The following is a 17923-nucleotide window of genomic DNA, read 5'->3' as shown; positions in this document are numbered from 1 at the left end:
GGGCTGCCAGGACCCCAGGGAGCTGACGCAAAGGTGCCCTCGGATTGGGTTGCTGTGCTCGGTTTCCCACATAGTAGGAACATCGGAGCCGTGAAGGAAAGCAGCCCCCTCCATCTGGTGCGGATTTCACCTGTGCTCTGGAGCCTGGTGGTTTCCACTGCAAAATGAAGCCAGGCGCAGAGGAGTCCCGTGTTACTTTGCAGTTGGTGCCGATGTGAGGAGCCACAGCCAGCCTCACCTCGCGTGTGCGCAGGGGTCCCTGTCATCTCCCCTGGCGCCCGGGAGGGGAACATTATTTCCAAAGACGACTCAGGGAGGCGAACCTTTGTGTCCTCCCTTTGTGGAAGCTGTGGCCCTCGTTCTGTGGTCTGTGTAGGGATGAGGGGTCCCCCAGGAGCAGCGTGGTTGCGGCCGGGAACCAGAGTTGAATGCCGCTCAAGGGGGCTTGACTTTGTGCTCAGGTGTGGCAGGGCGAGGTTGGTCAAGGGCTCCTGGTGTGGTCGGCATGGGCGTCAGTGTCAGGTGTGTGCGTGCACCTGTGCGACAGGTGGAGCTTGGTCATCCTGAGGTGCACGCAGCCTCATGCCTGCTCCAGCTGGAAGGGTTCCTGGACGTCAGGAGCTGGGGGCCACCTTGCCTAAAGAGGGAGCAGGTGGCAGCCCTGGCAATGGCCTCCGAGCCGGGCCAGCAGCGCGGCTGTGACCTCCGTGGGCATGTGGTGTTGGAGCACGCTGGTGCCCTGTCATGGAGAATTTCATTTCTTTTCAGCATCTTTTTCCTAGCACACATCAGTGGAAGGGAGCAGGACACTTTGGAGCAGGGACCAGTGTGAAAAGAGCTGCATTTTTGGAAGTTGAGGCAGGTGGTATAGAGGAAGGAAACCGTAGAAATACTTTTGTTTTTAATTCGCCGTTGTAGTTGTCTTTTTTAGAAAGTGATCTTGGGTGCTTCTAATATGTTCAGCTCTATGGAATGTATCTCCTTTTACAAATACAGAATTTAGGAAGGAGGTGCAGGACACTGGGGACATCTGACGGAGAGCAGCAAGGAAGCAGGTAGTGGAGTCCCAGGGAAGGGAGGGGCCTGGGCACCAAAGTTGGTCAGGGTTGCGACTTACTAAGAGGTGACACTCGCTTTTTTACTGTGGCTGCTCAGGAACCAACCAGTTCACGATGTCCCCTCCATGCCATCACATTACCGCCTGCAGCCCCGGAGTCCATGGGCGACTGCTTTGGCAGCACCTGTCTTTGCTCTTGTGGCGTACACAGACTAGTGTACCTCCCCGGTTTATGTCCCCCCAGAAACTCAGAATGCCACCTCCAGTGGGAACACGTTCCTGGTGGGTGCCTTTCATTAAGCGGAGGCTGTAGTGGAGGAGGCTGTCTTCAGTCTGGCGACTTGTGCCCTCCTGAGCAGGCCATGCGAGCACACAGAGAACAGATGACCAGGACAGAGATTGGAGTGATGCACCCACACCCAAAACATGCCCAGGAACCAGCAGCACCAGCACTGGAAGAAGCAAGGAAGGAGGAGGGAGTCTTCCTAGGGCCCCAGAAGACCCTCAGAAGAAGCCCACCTCGAAGGTCTGGCACCTCCTCATGGTGCCAGTCAGGGACCTCGCCTTGAGCACTCGAGTCTTTGGGCGACATCACATATCCAACCACAGCAAGCCCCAGTGCCCAGCCTAAATTGCAGGGAGGCTAGAATTTGGGGGTACAATCCCCAACTGCTCTAGCCCACATTTCTGGTTTTGTCAGTGTTTCGTGCGATTGTAGGCTGCTCTTTTCAGGAGGTCCTCCAGGCCAGCAGCTCTGAGAGCTTTTAGAAAGGTGGCTTCCGGCCCCTCAGACCTGGCGCTCCACACCCTGGGCGGTCCACATTCTGTTGCAACAGCCCTCAGTCAAGGTGAGAGTTTTGCCTATTGAAGTTTGGGAACAGCTCCTCAGACAAAGGCTCGTGGTCTGGAGTTTCACTGTACTTTCTGAAAGTCGTAAACAGTGCCTGGTGCTATTTTCATTTGACTTCAAAGCATTTACCCTCGCACATATCAGTGGAGGGATCCGGAGCCAGGGAGGCAGGATGGGTGCTCCACATCTCCATCTCCCTGCTGGCCGCGCCGTCTGCGGACTTGTAGACTTGGCTCCCAATAGGTCTGTTCACTGCAGCTTTCCCCCCCACTCCTCCGTCTGGTGTGCCTGATCCCTCATCTGTGTCCTCCTAAAGTATTTTCTATTTACATCTATTTTAAGGCCTTCACACTTTTTCAAGTGTTCACACAGATTTGTTGAAAGCTTTCTGCCTTGTGCCAAGGCCCAGGAAAATAGGGGGTGCACCGGAGGGGAGGCCCTGTCACCAAAGACCTCTGTGTCCACCGTGGGAGACAGGAAAAAGGCAGACAGAATCCTCCAAGAAAAACATCCTGGAGGGTGCTGTGGAGGGAGTCGCCGGGGCCGGAGGAAAAGAAGGCGAGGAAACTGTGCAGGTGCCTGGAGATGGGAGCCGAGGGAGCTGTGGACAGAGAGTTGGGTGCCACCACGTGCCACCGAGAGCTCCCGCTCTGAGAACTGGCTGGAGAGCATTCCGCCAGGGAGCGCTGTGTCCACTTCCAGGTGAAGGTCCTGCTGACTGCTGTGTGGAACTGATGGACGGACAGGTGGAGATGCGGCCAGAGCCTCCTGAGATGCAGAAGCTGGGGTTGGATGGAGATAGCGAGGGCTTGATGGCGCCCGGGGAAGGATGGGGGTGGACCGGTGGAGGACGTGGGTGCGTTGGCCGGTGCCTGCCATCGTGGGGCTTAGCATTGACTGGAGACTCCGAGTAACCACACGACAGGTAGAAGATGGTTGGTGAGGCGGCTCTGACCCCACCGGACTGTGACGCGTGCCGTGGCAGTGGGGAGCTTGCTTCTGGGTGACTGCCACGCTGGGCTCTCAGGGAGGGCTGGAAGGGCGGGGCTGACTGGCGCAGGTGGGGAGCAGCAGGTGGGGGAGACCGGAGAGTTGCGGTGGCCTGGACAGCAGACAGTGGCTGCTTGGACCACAGTGGTAGTGATGTGAGAAGTAGACTCAGCGGACACACAGGGCACAGTGGAACGAACGAATTTGAAGATGGTTTGGGGATAAGTGCAGCATGATCCACTGTTCCGAGATTTTTAAAATGAAAAGCGGTACAACCTAAGATAACCCTTACTTTTCCACTTTGTTTTCTTCCCTAATCTCATGCCTTTATTCCCGATTGCCTGAGAGGATATATCTGCAGGGCTATAAATAACTTTTTGAATGAAGATGTGCATAGTTTCCTTTTTCTCTCCAAATGGAGAAAGATGTTAATGCTTAAAGATCATCTCAAGTCTTGTACTCATTTCCAACCCACATGCCTTAAAAATCCTCATGTTACTTCTTAAGGTACGTGCTGAACCAAAAACAAAAAGCCCAGATCATATTTCATTCAGTTTTTTTTATTAAAGAAAAAAAATCCTTGCACAGATCATTAGATTTTTCCAAACAATTCCCAGTTCAATCCTGCACGTATTCACAGCTAACTATCAGGTGCCGATGTCTGAGCCATTTCAGGTGTGAGGGGAGATCTCTTCTCCAGGAGAGAGAGAGACACCAGCCTGAGGACTGCAGCGCTGCAGCAACCAAAGCCGTCCCTGGCGCTCAGGGGGTTTGTTCTTGCCCTGGGTTCAGAGTATGGAGGTTTCAGTAACACAGGCAGCGGCTGCATCTTTTCCTTGTTTTTTTGGTGGTTTTTTGTAACAAGGCCGCTTAGTGAATGCTCTGCTGTCCGACTTTTAGGCCACACGGACATTGGCTCGCATCCCCAGTCTGCCCTCACCCAGGTCTGGGGCCTCCGGAAGTTCCTCCGTGCCCTCCAGCCTCAGTTGTCACCTACACCCGGCAGCATTTACAGGTCTCTGTAAAGACCTGTCAACGTACCTCGCTAAGTGTCTGACGCCATTATCACATCCCAGAACCTCTTCCGCCCTTTTACATGTTGTGCAGGAGCTGACATCGCCATAGGCGTGAGGGAAGTGAACTTGAGAGAGTTTGTTTTTCTCCCCAAGGGCTGGAATCTGAAGACCAGACTCTTGCCCTGTGCCCTGTTGTTTCCTTTTGATGCGTGCAACATTTTATCTAAAGTTTTGTGACTTTTGTGACTTCTGAGACGCTTCTGCCTTAGCATCTGGGTGGTGGTCCTTGATACTTGCGCTATTGAGGCTTCTACTGTCTAAGAAAACACACCCGATGTCCTGGTCGTGTACCGGCCCAGCTTGTGATTCACCAGGCAGGGCTCTGTAGTGAGGAGCAGATTTTAAAATCCGAATGTGTTTGCTACAAACACAAGTGAATAATTGAAACCAGGCAGCTTGTAGGAAATGCGGATGGTATATTTCATTCCAGTCACCCCGTGAACAGTATTTTGGAGCTGGAAAGAATTTAGTCTGCAGAGCTTATAAAGAGGTACGACGGTGGTTCTGCGTAACTTTAGTTCTTTTAGAGCCAGGCAAGTAAAAGTCAAGATGGAAATATAAGGAGATGAATAAGATACGTGCAGGCTGGTGAAATCTGGCATAAAAAGGAGTATTTACATGGAGTTGATCATTGATTTTATATTGTCACAAATTGGTAGCAGATGCCTGCATCTCAGACAGACTCCCGGGGCTCATCTGAGAGGGTGAGTGGGAAAACACATCACTCTGCCACTTGGAGTGCCGATTGATATTTTAGTAGTTTTTGTTTTCAAAGGGGGAAGGAATGCATATTACAACTCTAGAAAACAGGACTGTAACTGTCAATCAACAGAAGATGCCCAAGGGAGGAAGTCTCCAGTTTCTTTTTATAACCCTGACAGAAGTAATCAAGGTGACATTTTATTAGCCTTGGCATCTCCCGCTTGCGCTGGGAGTTCAGCTGTGTGCAGCCGTATCCAGAGCTGGACACCCCCTTTCCATTTTCCTCCGACCTTGGGGCAGAGGAGAAACAAAAGAGCGTTTCTGTCTGGTTGCAGGGCCTCACGTGGACTCCATGTGGCAGGGACCCAGAATCGTGGTGTAGCAGAGCACATTTCCCCTATGGGTGAACATAGTTTGTTTTGAGGGGTAGGTTTGGTTTCCGCAGTTTCCTTACCCCATGGGCTGTTCTTTCTGCTGGCATCAGGAGGCCTCATAAAATAAGTTTGGAGTGGGCTGACCTTGCGCCTTCTCTGGAGTGCTTTCTCCCTTGCTGCCTCGTGGGCCTGTGTGCTCACTGTCCCCAGGAAGCCGTCAGAGGGTCCCCTGCACGGGTGGGAAAGCCTAGTCCATGCTGGCTGCAGACCTAGGATGCGGTCAGATTTTGGAGAGATGCTCTGAGGCCCAGCCTGAAAGGGAGGTTGGGTTGTGAGAACAAGGTCAGAGATGGCGTGATTAGAGCTGAGGCCCTGTGGAAGGCAGAGGGGCTCCCCAGAGGGTCCTGCAGCCCCCAGGCAGGCCTTGGCTCTCCCCACATCCAAGGTCTGCCATGTCTGCTCCACCTGACAGCTCGCTCTTAGATCACTAAGCAGCATTCTGCCGGATGCTGCTCCGGGTCTGTACCCGCTTGCCCACGGAAGGGCATCTTGGTTGCTTGAGTTTCTCCCAGCACGAGTGAAGGCGACATTCCACGCCCTTGGCAAGAAAGGGTCAGAGCTCTTGTCCCGTGCCCCGCACTGATCCTGGCCAGAGCCTTCTGGGTGGCAGACAGGAGACCGACAGGCTGGAGGGCACCATGAGTGGGATTAAGGGGATCTGACCTTTCCTGTTTCCGGCCAGGACTCTGCACATCAACATCTGCGCTTTGTCCTCCTGTCCTAGCCACCTCTGCGTTCAGGGTGGTGAATTTCTACACTAAAAGCTTGAGCTGATGTACTCAGTCCTCATTATTCTTGGTGATTTGTTTTATACAGTTGGTGTAGACATGGAATTAGGGAGGAGCCATTGTTCCTAGGGGGAATACACAGGTGATCAGAATATACAGCGAATGTTTAGATTTAAAACATTTATTACAGTAAAAGACACATTGCCATTAATCACCTTCAAAATGCATGTCTCTCAGAGTTCTTGCCACTTTCCCCAGCAGTTCTGGAAGGGCCTGAGTGTCTTTCCAGGGTGTGATTAAAAGGAAACGGCGAATGCTGCTGCCAATGCCATCTGATGGAAAGGCAGGCTTGCAGAAATACTCCCACGCATCCTCACCCACCTGAGCCACTGGATCTGGCATCGTGTGACTTCTGGCTTTTCGACTGTGAATGTATTTTTTTGGTTTTGGTTTTGGTTTTGATTTTTTGGTTTTTTTGGTTTTTTTTTTTTTTTTTGTACCGGGGATCGAACTCCGGTCCTTGCACTTGTGAGGCTGGCCACTGAACTGCTGAGCTAAATCCCCAGCCCGACTACCATGAATGTAAACATTTTAGAAAGCCGCAAGAGCGAGGAAGAGTTTTTCGAGGGGGATGAATGCTGATGTGCATTTTATTGTAATTAAAAAATAGAATCATTCCCCCTAGTTTTCAGCCACACTGCCTAGGGAAATCAGATTGCTGTAAGCTTCTGGGCAAACCATTTTCATCATTTAGTCAGAATATACCTTTGTTCTCCGTGTGTTTCGGTTTACAGACCCCTTAGTTAATATACGCTATTGAGTCACAGTCAAACTCCCCGACAGCACTGAAAGTTACACCCAAATAAATCTCCCCTTATGTGGGCTTTTGGTTTTGCTACCCACACACAGTTGACATGTGTACAAAACACTTATCTTTTCTCGTCCCTTCCTTCTCCTCTCTCTCTCTCCCATCTTCCTAATCTTGATCTCCTTCCCATTTGAGAAAGATCCATCTACTTCCTATTATCTATCTTTTATTTTTGCTCTGTATTTAAACTTTGGGTTTCTCGTATAGGAGAAACCACATGTTATTTAAGCTTGTGTCATAGGAATTTTGTCCCTAAGGGACACTGTAGCCTCTTTGTGCTCTGGAACCCCAGACATTGCTTTAACACTATGCTTTGGACCATTTTTAATGGTGGAATTACCAAAACAAACCACCAAAAAGGGGAAAAAATACGGTGCAAAGTGCTATAAAAAAAAGACACCAAGAACAGTATGAGCTGAAACAAGCAGGCAGAGTGACACTTGTTGATGTCACTAGACACGTGTGTTGAGTGACTCCGAGTTTTTGCCACTTTGTACATGCACAGGAAAGTGTTATGGGCACGGATTTAGGGATTACAAATAAACTTTAGTACACAGACAACTTTGCAAATACAGAATGTGGGAGCAGGGAGGATGCTGGGGTATAGTATTTTTTCAGGTATTAAGAAGTTTGTTGGCTACAGGGGCTCTTCCCTAGCCAGACGGGGTATCCTGGAAGAAACCCTGTCTTTCACAAAGGCTGGCCTCCCGCAGTACCCCTGAGGTGGGAAGGGCTGGCTTTGTCCTCCTCCCTTTATGGCTGGGAACATCAAGAAGCAGCTCGCTTGCTCAGGGTCACAGCACAAAGAAAATGGAGTCGCTTCAGTTCCCTGCCGTGATGGGACAGTGTCTTCTCAGGTGGGAGAATTTCAGGGCTTAGCAATCATCAGGTGGAAAGTGATTTTTATCCTTGTGCGTTAGGTGAGAAGTGGCATAGCATCGTGTTTAAGCTCATCGATTGGTGAGCCGGGCTTCCTACCCGTGGGCCTCTGGGTGATTAGATACAAGGTAAGACCTTTCTGATCCTTGGTTCTCTTATTTGTAAAATGAACGTAATGAAGAGCTCAGTGTGTAATCCAGACTGAGCTCAGAGATCCTGCCAAGAACCCTGTAGACCCGGTGTGTGCTTTAGCCGTGATAATCACTCGAGGTACAGGGACCCCAGGAAGTGCGTGTCCAGTCCCTCGTGAGGGCTCTAAATACATGAGGGACCCAGGGAAGGGCGGCTGTAGTCGCACAGCCCACAGCCAAGAAGGGATTTTGTAATTTTTTGTTTGGGTTTCATGGTTTGGGCCTGGAAAGTCTATTGGAGAGCTTTATTTATCCATTTTGGCTCTCAGCAGATTAAACCTGTGTCACTTTTGCGGAGTGGGCATCTAATCGGATGAGCAAATGTTAGTGGGGGCAGTAGGCCCTGCCTCAGCCGGTGGACATTTAAGTAGGAGAAGGACAAGAACAGGAAGAGTCACGAGGCAGTGTATAATTAGTCATGGAAGGAAGAGGACGTTTCTCCGCGACCCCCACACCCGCATCTCTACAGCTACTTGAACATATTTAAACCTGCCGTTTCCACCCTACTCTCTGCCGCCCGGCGTCGGTTTAGCACAGGGCGGCTGTATGCCCCCATGGGGATGCAGAGGACAGAGCCACCTGTGTGCTGGGTCCCAGGCTCATTTCTGCTCTGGACTCCAACAGACCTCAGGCCCTGAGCCCAGCCCTTGGTGTCATGCGCCTCAGGCCACCCACAGAAGATCGTTTCAGAGGAGGTGCTTATCCTCCGCATCCGTATAATTATGACGGCTAGTCACCTGGGAAGGGGAGGGATTTTTCTTCTTTCTGTCCACATATCCCCGCCCCTCCATGGACCCTGGTCTCACAATGGAGGGGTCACTTCAGTTGAGAGAGAAGCGTAGCAATTTCTCTTCGCTGGCACGGAAATGGGGTCTCACAACCCGCTCAGCCGCCAGTCCTAGGGGCTGAGCGGGAGGGAGCTTCCCGCTGCTTCTGTCCACAACATTGCAAAGCGACTGCCCTGTGTTCTGATAGGAAACCGCCTGACCTGCCTTCCTTACGCTGATAGAATGTGCTTGCTGACATGTTGTTTTTAGAAAACTCCTTTTTCCCTGAGAGAAAGGGACACCTTTCCCATGAGTAGATATTTTGTGACATGTTTCAAGGAGACCTTGTACCCTCGGTAGTTTTTCCACTGTAGACACTTTTTATCTGTGAACAAGTGGATTCTTTCTTCTGTGTCTCTGTTGAGGACGCCCAGGGCGATGGTACAGGATCCACTGCTAAACGATTCCAGTCAGGTGACCCGACTCAGTTTGAAAAACACATCTGCTTAAGGTTAAAAATAATCAACACCTAGACAAAGGGTGGTTGTTGCTCCTTGCAAGATTAAAATCAGTCTGCTGGTGCACCAGATCATTGTATTTGTCTCAGAGAATCTTTTTTCATTTCATCTAAAGATAAAATTTAGTGAAAATGATAAAAGTTTGATTTTTGTTTTCTTCCCCCCCCCAAAAAAAATCTGGCAAGTCACACAGTGATGGTACCCTTTCATGGCTCTAGGACTCTTTCCATTTCTCTGGAGGATTGAAAGGTAGCTTGTCTAGAGCTGCTTTGAAATCTAACATAAAAACAGCAAAAATTTTTCAAAAGAGATGTTGAATTTCAAATAGCTGTTTTGGTGGAAGTGGATGAGTAGAGTTTAAAATGGAAAGGGCCAAGGCAAGGTTGTGCCCTCTGGCCCGGGGCCAAGCCCATCACCCAGCTGCACCTGCCCATGGTCTGCCAGGTGCTCCAGTGGCCGCACCTGCAGGCACCTGGGAACGTTCCCTAGGGTCATTCTTCACAGCTGTGTGACCTGTGTGGTCTTCATTCTGAGACATTGTTGGTAGAGAAGGCCCCTTCTAAATAGAAAGTGACCTGCAGTGGGCCATGGTGACAATGTCCATGGTCCCAGCTACTCAGGAAGCTGAGGCAGGAGGATTCCATGAGCACAGGAGTTTGGAGTCAGCCTGGACAACACAGTGTAGGACTCAATCTTGAGAAAAAAGACAATAGAGACTGACTTGTGGACAGTAATTTTTTAAAAATCTGACTTTGAAATTTTACAAATGGGCTGGGGACATGGGGGTCAGTGGTAGATCCTTTGCCTAGCATGTGTGAAGCCATGGGTTTGATCCCTGGTGCCAGTAGCAAATAAACAAAACTGTGTCTCACCTGTTTTCCCCTAAAATGCTTTACTGATACTTTGGGTGGGGCAGTGTGTTCAGAGGGTTATGTCTAAGTTACAGTTGTGTTCAAATGAGTAGCAGTTGAAAAAGAATAAGCCAAATACTTGTAACCCCGTCACCGCTCCCTCCTGGAGGACTTATTCCTCTGCTGGGCTGTGCCTCCCCCCACCATCCCTCTGTCTTGCGTTTCTCCTCCTTCTGTGTGCCAGTGCTACAGTTGCACATGTTTTACATGTGCGTTTTAGGGTTTTTTTCTTTTCTTTTTCTTTTTTTTTTGCTACCAGAGATCGAACTCAGATCCTTGCACTTGCGAGGCAGGCGGCAGCACCACTGAGTTAGATCCCTAGCCCCCTTTAGTTTACTTTTCACTTTCAGTGATACAGGACTGTTACAGTGGGTGGGTGAGGTGCTTGAGCTTGAATCCAGAGCCTCACGAATGCTAACTTCATGCCCTACTATGGAGCTACACTCCTGCCCACATTTTTAAAGTACCAAGAAAACAATAAGAAAGCTGAGTATTTTTCACCAGTTGCACAAGTGAGAATGAGATCCTTTCCTGTAGTAGGTTTAACTCAAGTCCAGGCTCTTGAAAGAAAGGTTGGAAGCCAGGAAAAGAGCCACTTTCTGTGTGTTTTTCCCGGTATCCACAACTCGGATGGAGCAGAGGGTAAAACGACATTGCTAAGGCTCCCGCCCTGTGGATCAGCCAGCTTTGTCATCACCGAGGCACAATAACTAATACGGTGCCCACCGTGTGGAGGAGGAGACGCCTCAGTGCTCTTGGGTTCAGTCCCTGGTCATCGGGCTCGGGGCAGGGATCATGCGGAAGGGCCGGGAGAAGGAGAGCTGCTTGGTTCAGCTGCCGAACAGCACAGAAAGGATGGGGCGGGGCACGGACTCCGACGGAGACTACACCACACCCACCCAGAAGTGTGCTCCACCAGCCGATCCCTGGGGCATATTCAAAGCCAGTTCAGGTGACCCTCAGCCCTCACGGCCACACTGGGTAGTTAAAACTTTTAAAACGTGGTGAAATACGTAAACGTCACCATCTTTTGGCCGTTTGAAGTGTGCAGTTCAGTAGGGAGCACATTCACGTTGCATTCCGGCCAATATCCAGAACTCTTTCCATGCTCCAGAACTAAAATTGCGTACGCTCTGAGCAACTCCCCTGACTCTCACCTAGCCGTTAGGAGGCTCGTCCACGCTCCAGCGTGCGTCCCGATCTCCCGCTCGATACCTGTGCTGCTTCTGCTCTGGGCTGTTGGTGCTGCCACTGTGGGGAGTGTGCATCACGCTAAGGCTTTGGCGCCTTCCATCTTCTGGAAGCAAAACTCCCAGATCAAGGCGAGTTTCAGAGGGAAAGGGAAGGCTGTCCCGAGTACAGCGATTTCCTTTATGGTGCCCAACGTTCGCATTTCCAGGAAGTGAGTGATTTTCTTTGTTGGAAGGCAGTAATGAGAGAGAGAGACAGACTGACATTAATCACAACCTTTATTTGTTAGTATCTGCCTTTTCCGTTCCTTGCCTTCTTTTATGTTTATTTTTTTATTTATTTTTTTTTTTTTTAGTACGGGGATGGAACTCCAGACCTTCAAGCTGAGCTCATCCCCAGCCCTCTTTTTATTTATTTTGACAAGGGGTCTCCCTAAGTTTTTAAGTTACCCAGGCTGCTTTCCACTTGAAATCCTCCTGCCTCAGCCCTTACATTGTTTTTTAAAACTTTTTTCCCCTCTGATATATAAAATAGATTTAGAAAAAAGAGAAATTCAAATTACCCATAAGAGACACCTAGTTAACATTTTAGTGTAGGGTGTGCACACGTGGGTGGGTTAGGCTTTGCCAGTCATGTTTTGTGTGTGTGTGTTTTCTTTACAGACCGGGATGCGTGTACTTTTTGGGTACATTTCCTTTTCTCGGTGTCCTACCCCCTGTCACTGAGCTCCTTCTGCTCCATTCCTGGGAGCAGGCTGAGTTCTTACAGTGACTCTTGTCAGCATTCGGGTGTCCTGAGTGTCCGTGCTGAGCATGATTTCTCTGACTTAGTGGAGTGGGCGAGCTGCCCTGCCACTTGCTAGTAAAGCAAGTTAGGAGTCCTAGGGGGCTCTGAACAACTACACCAGTGTGGGGGTGGCTGGGGTGACGCCGCTGGAAATAGAAACCAGTCCTTCACTCACCACCACCTTGTGCTTCGTTCACTGAATAAAACGTTCCTGCCGTTATCAGTGGAAGTCATTTCCCTCTTCTCCTGGGAGCATGCTTTAATATCTTTGTTTGTTAATAATGATTTCAGTTCTGCATCTCTTTTTCTGTGTGTGTTTGTTTTGGTGCGGGGAATCAAACCCGGGACCTTGCACTTGCCGGGCAGGCGTGGCGCCACTGTACTAAATCCCCAGCCCCTCTTTTTCTTTTTTTTAATTAAAAAATAATGAAAACTCCCTAGGCTTCTTCAGGATGCTTCCCAAAACTTTGCTCTCACATGGCTGGTAGCGTGGCCACATCACAAACACTGCCGGATGTGCTGAAGGCCCTGGCCCCTCAGGCCATCTTCACCTCCCCGTGGAGAATCGGCAGGCTCCGGATGGTCCAGCTATGGACCAGTTTTTTCAAAGCTGTTTGGAAATTCTGGGCCTGTTTTATTTACCAGATGTGCGTGTGTGTCTCTTTCTTTTTTTAACAGTTTTATTGGGTTGTTTAAAATATACTTCAAAAGGTCTAACAAGGTGCCATCCATATGGGAAGGGCGTGGGTTGGATTCTATTGATTATTATTTGTATGGTGCTAATTATTTTAGGGGTTCTTGGGTGCTGAGTATTTTGACTCATTTGGTCATGCAAAGGCATTTGCTGTGCACCTAAAATGGCTGAGCTGTGGACTTAGGGAACTAACTCTAGGGAGCCAGATGCTGCTGGTGCAGGACCTGGTTGAGGCAGGCCGGCTGGGGCCTAGGGTAGAGGTGAGGGGCCGCAGCCTGCAGGCATGGAGCAGTGGGAGGAAGATGGACAGGTTTGCTGGGACCCACGGGTGCTCCCTCAGGGACCTTGGGAGGTGGCTCTGTCTCATTGGAAGGAAGAGGGCCACATCGGGTCACGGCCAGGATAGACATGGAAGGAGACTGAGGCCAGCAGGGTTCCTGCCTGTGGTCCATTCCCAAGCTTAAAAGTAACTATCAGCCAGGGTGGTGGTGCACACCTGTAATCCGGCACTCGGGGAGGCTAAGGCGGGAGGATTCCAAGTGCATGACCAGGCTGGGGAACTTTAAAATCTTGGTGAGACCCTGCCTCAAAAAGGGGTGGTGTTGCTGCTGGGAATGTTTCTCAGTGGGAAGGCCCTGGGTTCAGTTCCACAAATGAACGAACCTGACCAGCAGTTCTTGTCAGCACCAAGAAGCTGGGCAGATGCGTTGAGGGCAGCACCAGCATCTGTGAGCAGAATGGGGCAGTGGGCTCTGGAGGGCCTCTCTTCTCAGGGCCATGGCAGGACGACCCCACCCATGGGCAGACGATGGGACTGATAGCCAGTTTACCCTCACAGAGTGCAGGAAACAGGCGTGGGATTTGCATGCCTGTGTTTACAACGGCATGATTCACCATGGCCAAAAGGTGGAGAGAACCCAAGTGCCCACCAAGGAATGGAAAACTGAGGTGTGACACAGGGTGCTCTGTCATTCGGTCTTAAAGAGGAAGGGGATTCTGCTGTGTATATTTTATCATAGTACATTTGGACGAGGAGCAAAGCTGCACCCAGGCCAGGGCTAGAGGCAGCCTCTGGCCACTCTTCTGGCCTGCTCAGTGTGCACCCAGGGGCACAGGTGTCACAGTTACTGCCGTCATACCACCTCCAGTAGACCCTGCTCGCCTACCTAATGATTAAATGTGGAATCTCGGGCCTCTCTGCCAGAAAAGCAAAGTTAGCTTTCACGTCCACAGTGCCGCAGGATTCCAGGAGTGGTGCCCCATTGAGCCTGAACCAGGTTCCCAGGTTTATTTAACAACCAAGTCATTTCTTTTCGCTGGGGAAAGCTTTTCTTTCTTTGATAACTTTCATTTGAGAAACAAACTTCAAAGATGTTTGGAAGTTCAAAGAGCTTCCTTTCAAGCATGGCAGAAGCTTTACTTCTTTTGAAACAAATTTCTGGATAACTCCTCAGAATGTGAAAGGACTGGAAACCAGGTTGGCCATGGCTGTAAGAGGGACTGGAGGTGTTGAAGGGCTGTGTGACCTGCAGAGGCCCCCCGGGCGCCGTTGCAAGCCAAATGTTTCAGGAGATGGCAGTGCTAATGACCCAGCCTTGGTCAGTGATCAGCACCGGTTTATACATGGGTGGAGTTATTGTACTAGATGCTGTAACTGTACACAGATTTGATGTGGAGAGTTTTCCAGCTTCTCTGTTGGGCAGCTACAGGGTGAGGGGCTCGTGTCGTGGCTGCAGGGTGGCCCAGTGTGCCACATTCGGGAGCCACTAGCTGGGGGCAGCCAGCCTGAGGGAGAGGTGAGACGACCAGGCACCCGTGTTCCTCTGTCCCTGCCAGCCCCTCACTCTGGCAGTCAGGTGCTGGCTGCAAAGGTCTGGATGTGGGAAGGTGCTCCTGGTCACTGTGGGCCTGCAGCCTTTCCCTCACCTACCGTCTGCTGCCTCTGCAGCTGTGTTGAATCTTGAGTTTCTTCATCTACAGAACAGGAGTCAGAAGATGTTAATAAAAGCCTTGGTGAAATACTTGGTACAAATTGTTCTCAAAAGAAATATAAGTGTAATCGAGGGCCTGCCAGCTTTTGCTCTGTTCTGACATCCTTCCCAAGAGCCTTGGAACTTCGGTTATGATCTGGCCACGCACAAAACCAGCTCCCTTCCTTCCTCCCCACCTGTCTTCCGGAGGTTTAGTGGCAAAGGTTGCCCCTGAGCCTTACCTGTTTCTGGGTCCCAAAGCCACACCCTCAGGTGTCCAGCAGTACATTGATGGCCCTGAGTTTTATTGCTTTACTCGCAGAAGCCAGGCTGCTGGGATTGTCTGGTCCTGGGTGAGTGATGAACCCCAGGCCCGGTTCAGCATGGCAGAACACCTTGCATGTCCTCCGTACTGCCCGAGGGCTTCCATTTGGAAGGACACTGGGGGAGTCCACACTGAGCAGGAACCGAGGACCACGTGGAGGGGCCACTCCGCCTTGTGAGGTTTAAGACTGTCTTTTCCCGTAGTGTTCCTGGAAGTGGTGGGCAGAATGTGTTCCATCCCTTGCAGGTTCGGTTACTCGGTGAAGGTGGAATGAGTGGACCTGTGACCTGTGTGACTGGGTCCACCCCACCCGGGTTACTGACCTCCAGGACCTATGCTGGCACCAGCACCCACCCACGAAGCCTCCTCTGATTTGCCCTTCCACATCCCCATCCTGGGCTAGCTGGGGTCCTCCTTCCTGGTCCCATAACACCTGGGACCCAGGACCCAGCACACTGTCCATTTCTGTAACCGTCTCCTCCTGTGTCTGCCCTCCCGGCTGTTCGTGAGGACAGGCGCTCGATCCCTTCATCCTCCTTGGCAGCCCAGCACCTCATGGTGAGCACTCAGTGGATGGGCGGTGACTGACCGCATGAAAGAGCAACAGTTCAGTCTGAGACTTGGCTCCGGGCTGGGGTAGGGGCCTCATGTTCCTTGAGCCTCCACGATAGCCACTGTTCTCTTCTGTTTCTTGGTGAAGCTTTACAAAGCCCACTCTGGGCCCCCCCTTTGGCAAGTCGGAGTGGTCTTTCTCCTTGTGATCTCAGGAATCTGCTCATTTTTCAGAGAGGGGCTTCATCCCTGCACCGGTGACTCACCTGTCAGCCTCTTCCGAAGCCCCTCCTGCTCCTTTCTCACAGTGCCCACCTGACACCAGCCTCCTGTGTTGCCCCGCTCAACTTGCCTGCATCCCGAGCTCCAGCCTGTGGCTACTGACCAGGGTCTTGGAACTGGGTTTGTCCTCTCTTCGTACAGGGTCTTGAGCTACCTGGAAGGAGAACCATGTCCTTGATTTCTTGATACTTCTTGGAATCCCCAATGCCTACAGCTTGAATTTTAATATATACGTGGCGAAGATGGTGAGAGTGAAGACAGTGACTACTCAGGCCACGCAGTTGAGTCTGTTTGAACTAGAATCGCGCCTTTCACCATTGCTACCCCTGTGAGCACTGTTCTGTGCATTACAGCAGTGGTTTCTCAGCTCTTCCTGGGAACATTTGGTCTGTTTCAGAAATGACAGGGAAATAAGAGACATGGGTACACCTACACCTTGTATCTGATTCTGTGTCTATTTCCCTTTTTTGGCTTTTTTAAGCTCTTGCTTTAAAAGATGACATCATTAAACATGCTTGAGAAAATAAATGGTAGTTGATTGCATTTATTTTTAGCCTGCTGCGCTCTGAAAACCGCATATCTCACACTCTCCCTGGTTGTTTAAGAATGTATTACTTTCCACCGTGGCTGCGTGGTATCGCACCAGGCCCCGGCATAAAGGGGCCCTTCAGACCTTCGAGATGGACTTTGAGTCCATTAAGCAGTGGAACCCACATCACACCTGAGTGGCTATTCGTGTGGCTTTAGGCACAGCCCTCTTACCACACCTTCACTTCAGAAATCTTTCTTGAACAACCTGGTAATTAGAACTATTGTTGCTAATTATGTATACAGTGAGGCAGATGTGCTAATAATATATCTTCAAAAGGCACTGGGTGAGCTGTTAAAAAATTAAACTACTCTCAGACGCTGACAGGGCAGCCCGGATGGGGTATTGTCTTCTCGCTTGGATGACTGAAGGTGGGTTCCTTTTCCGAAGACCAGAGCAGCCTTTCAAGACAGGGAGTAATTTGCAAGGATGTCTTCCAGCGGGGAAAGGGTGGACGTGGAGACTGAAGTCTTAGAGGTGCAGAGAGCAGGGCTGAAGTGTGTACTGGTAGGCAGGTGTGGAGTGGACGGGTCCTTTGGACGCTGCAGAATCTGTGCAAGTCAGGAGCTGCCCCTGTTCTGCTGAGGTTTTTCCCACATCCGCTGCCTTTAGCTCTAACCTGGAGACTGCTGCTAAAGGCTAGAAAAAAGCCACCCAGAGGGGCCATTGGACCCACAATGGAGAGGAAAGGGGTAGGCTTTGTAGGGAGGTGGCCGGGTCCCCAGGTCTGTACCCTGCCATCCAGCTCTGACCTGGACAGGTCATTCAGCCTTGTGGCCTCCACCGTTCCAGTGAAGACACTGAACCCTGTCAGTAGTTTTCACAGTGAATCTCAAGCCCAGAGAAACTCTATGAAAGCTGTAGAAGTTCCACAAATGGTATTCCTTTCCCTAGGTATTTTTTTCCACATATGTATATCATGTATTTTTAAGGGTTTTAAGATACATTTCGCACACAGTCTGTCTCAAGCGTACTGCTCAGAGGTTTTTAGTATATCTGCACACTCGGGCAGCCATCATCACTAATTCTGGGACATTTTCATCACCCCAAGAAGAAACTGGTCATCAGTAGTTGCTCTCCACCCGCCACCCCATGTGCCCCCCAATCTGCTTTCTGTCTCGAAGGATTTTCCTGCTGTGAATATTTCATAGAAACGGAATTTACCCTGTGTGAGCTTCTCTGTCTGACTGCTTTGGCTTAGAAGAACATTTTCAGGATTCTTACGGTAGCATATCAGTACTTCATTCCTTTTTGGGGTGAAATCACATTGCATTTTCTTCCCTCGTTAGTCAGCTGGTGGACATTCATGCTTATTCCTCTGTTGCTGTCTGAGTAGTGCTGCTTTGAACATTTGTGCGGGTGTTTTGGGGTGGCTCTAAGTTTGCATTTCTTTTGGATTGTTTCTAGGAGTAGAATTGCTGTCCATATGAAGTGTTTTAACAGTATGGGGTTTGATTTATATGTCTGTGTGTGTTATATGTGAAATATCTACATATATACTGTAGTTATCTGTGAAGTATCTAATGTATTTTAAAGTACAGGAAAATAGTGTCTCATATATAT

General features: G+C 50.2%; 1 protein-coding gene across 1 annotated transcript in view; it reads left to right on the top strand.

The window, feature by feature from the left end:
- The first annotated feature begins 10766 nt into the window (after positions 1-10766).
- The window catches only part of Cables1 (Cdk5 and Abl enzyme substrate 1), a 72104-nt gene continuing 64947 nt past the window's right edge, over positions 10767-17923 (top strand). The window contains exons 1-2 of the mRNA XM_033757412.1: positions 10767-10923; positions 11133-11373. Coding sequence (XP_033613303.1) covers positions 10767-10923; positions 11133-11373 — 398 coding nt within the window. The remainder of the gene's footprint in view (positions 10924-11132; positions 11374-17923) is intronic.

Source organism: Fukomys damarensis, unplaced genomic scaffold (assembly GCF_012274545.1).
Source record: "Fukomys damarensis isolate Sample0158 unplaced genomic scaffold, DMR_v1.0_HiC HiC_scaffold_30, whole genome shotgun sequence".
Taxonomy (NCBI): domain Eukaryota; kingdom Metazoa; phylum Chordata; class Mammalia; order Rodentia; family Bathyergidae; genus Fukomys; species Fukomys damarensis.
The sequence above is the reverse complement of the archived record's forward strand: the minus strand, read 5'-3'. Positions and strand labels throughout refer to the sequence as shown.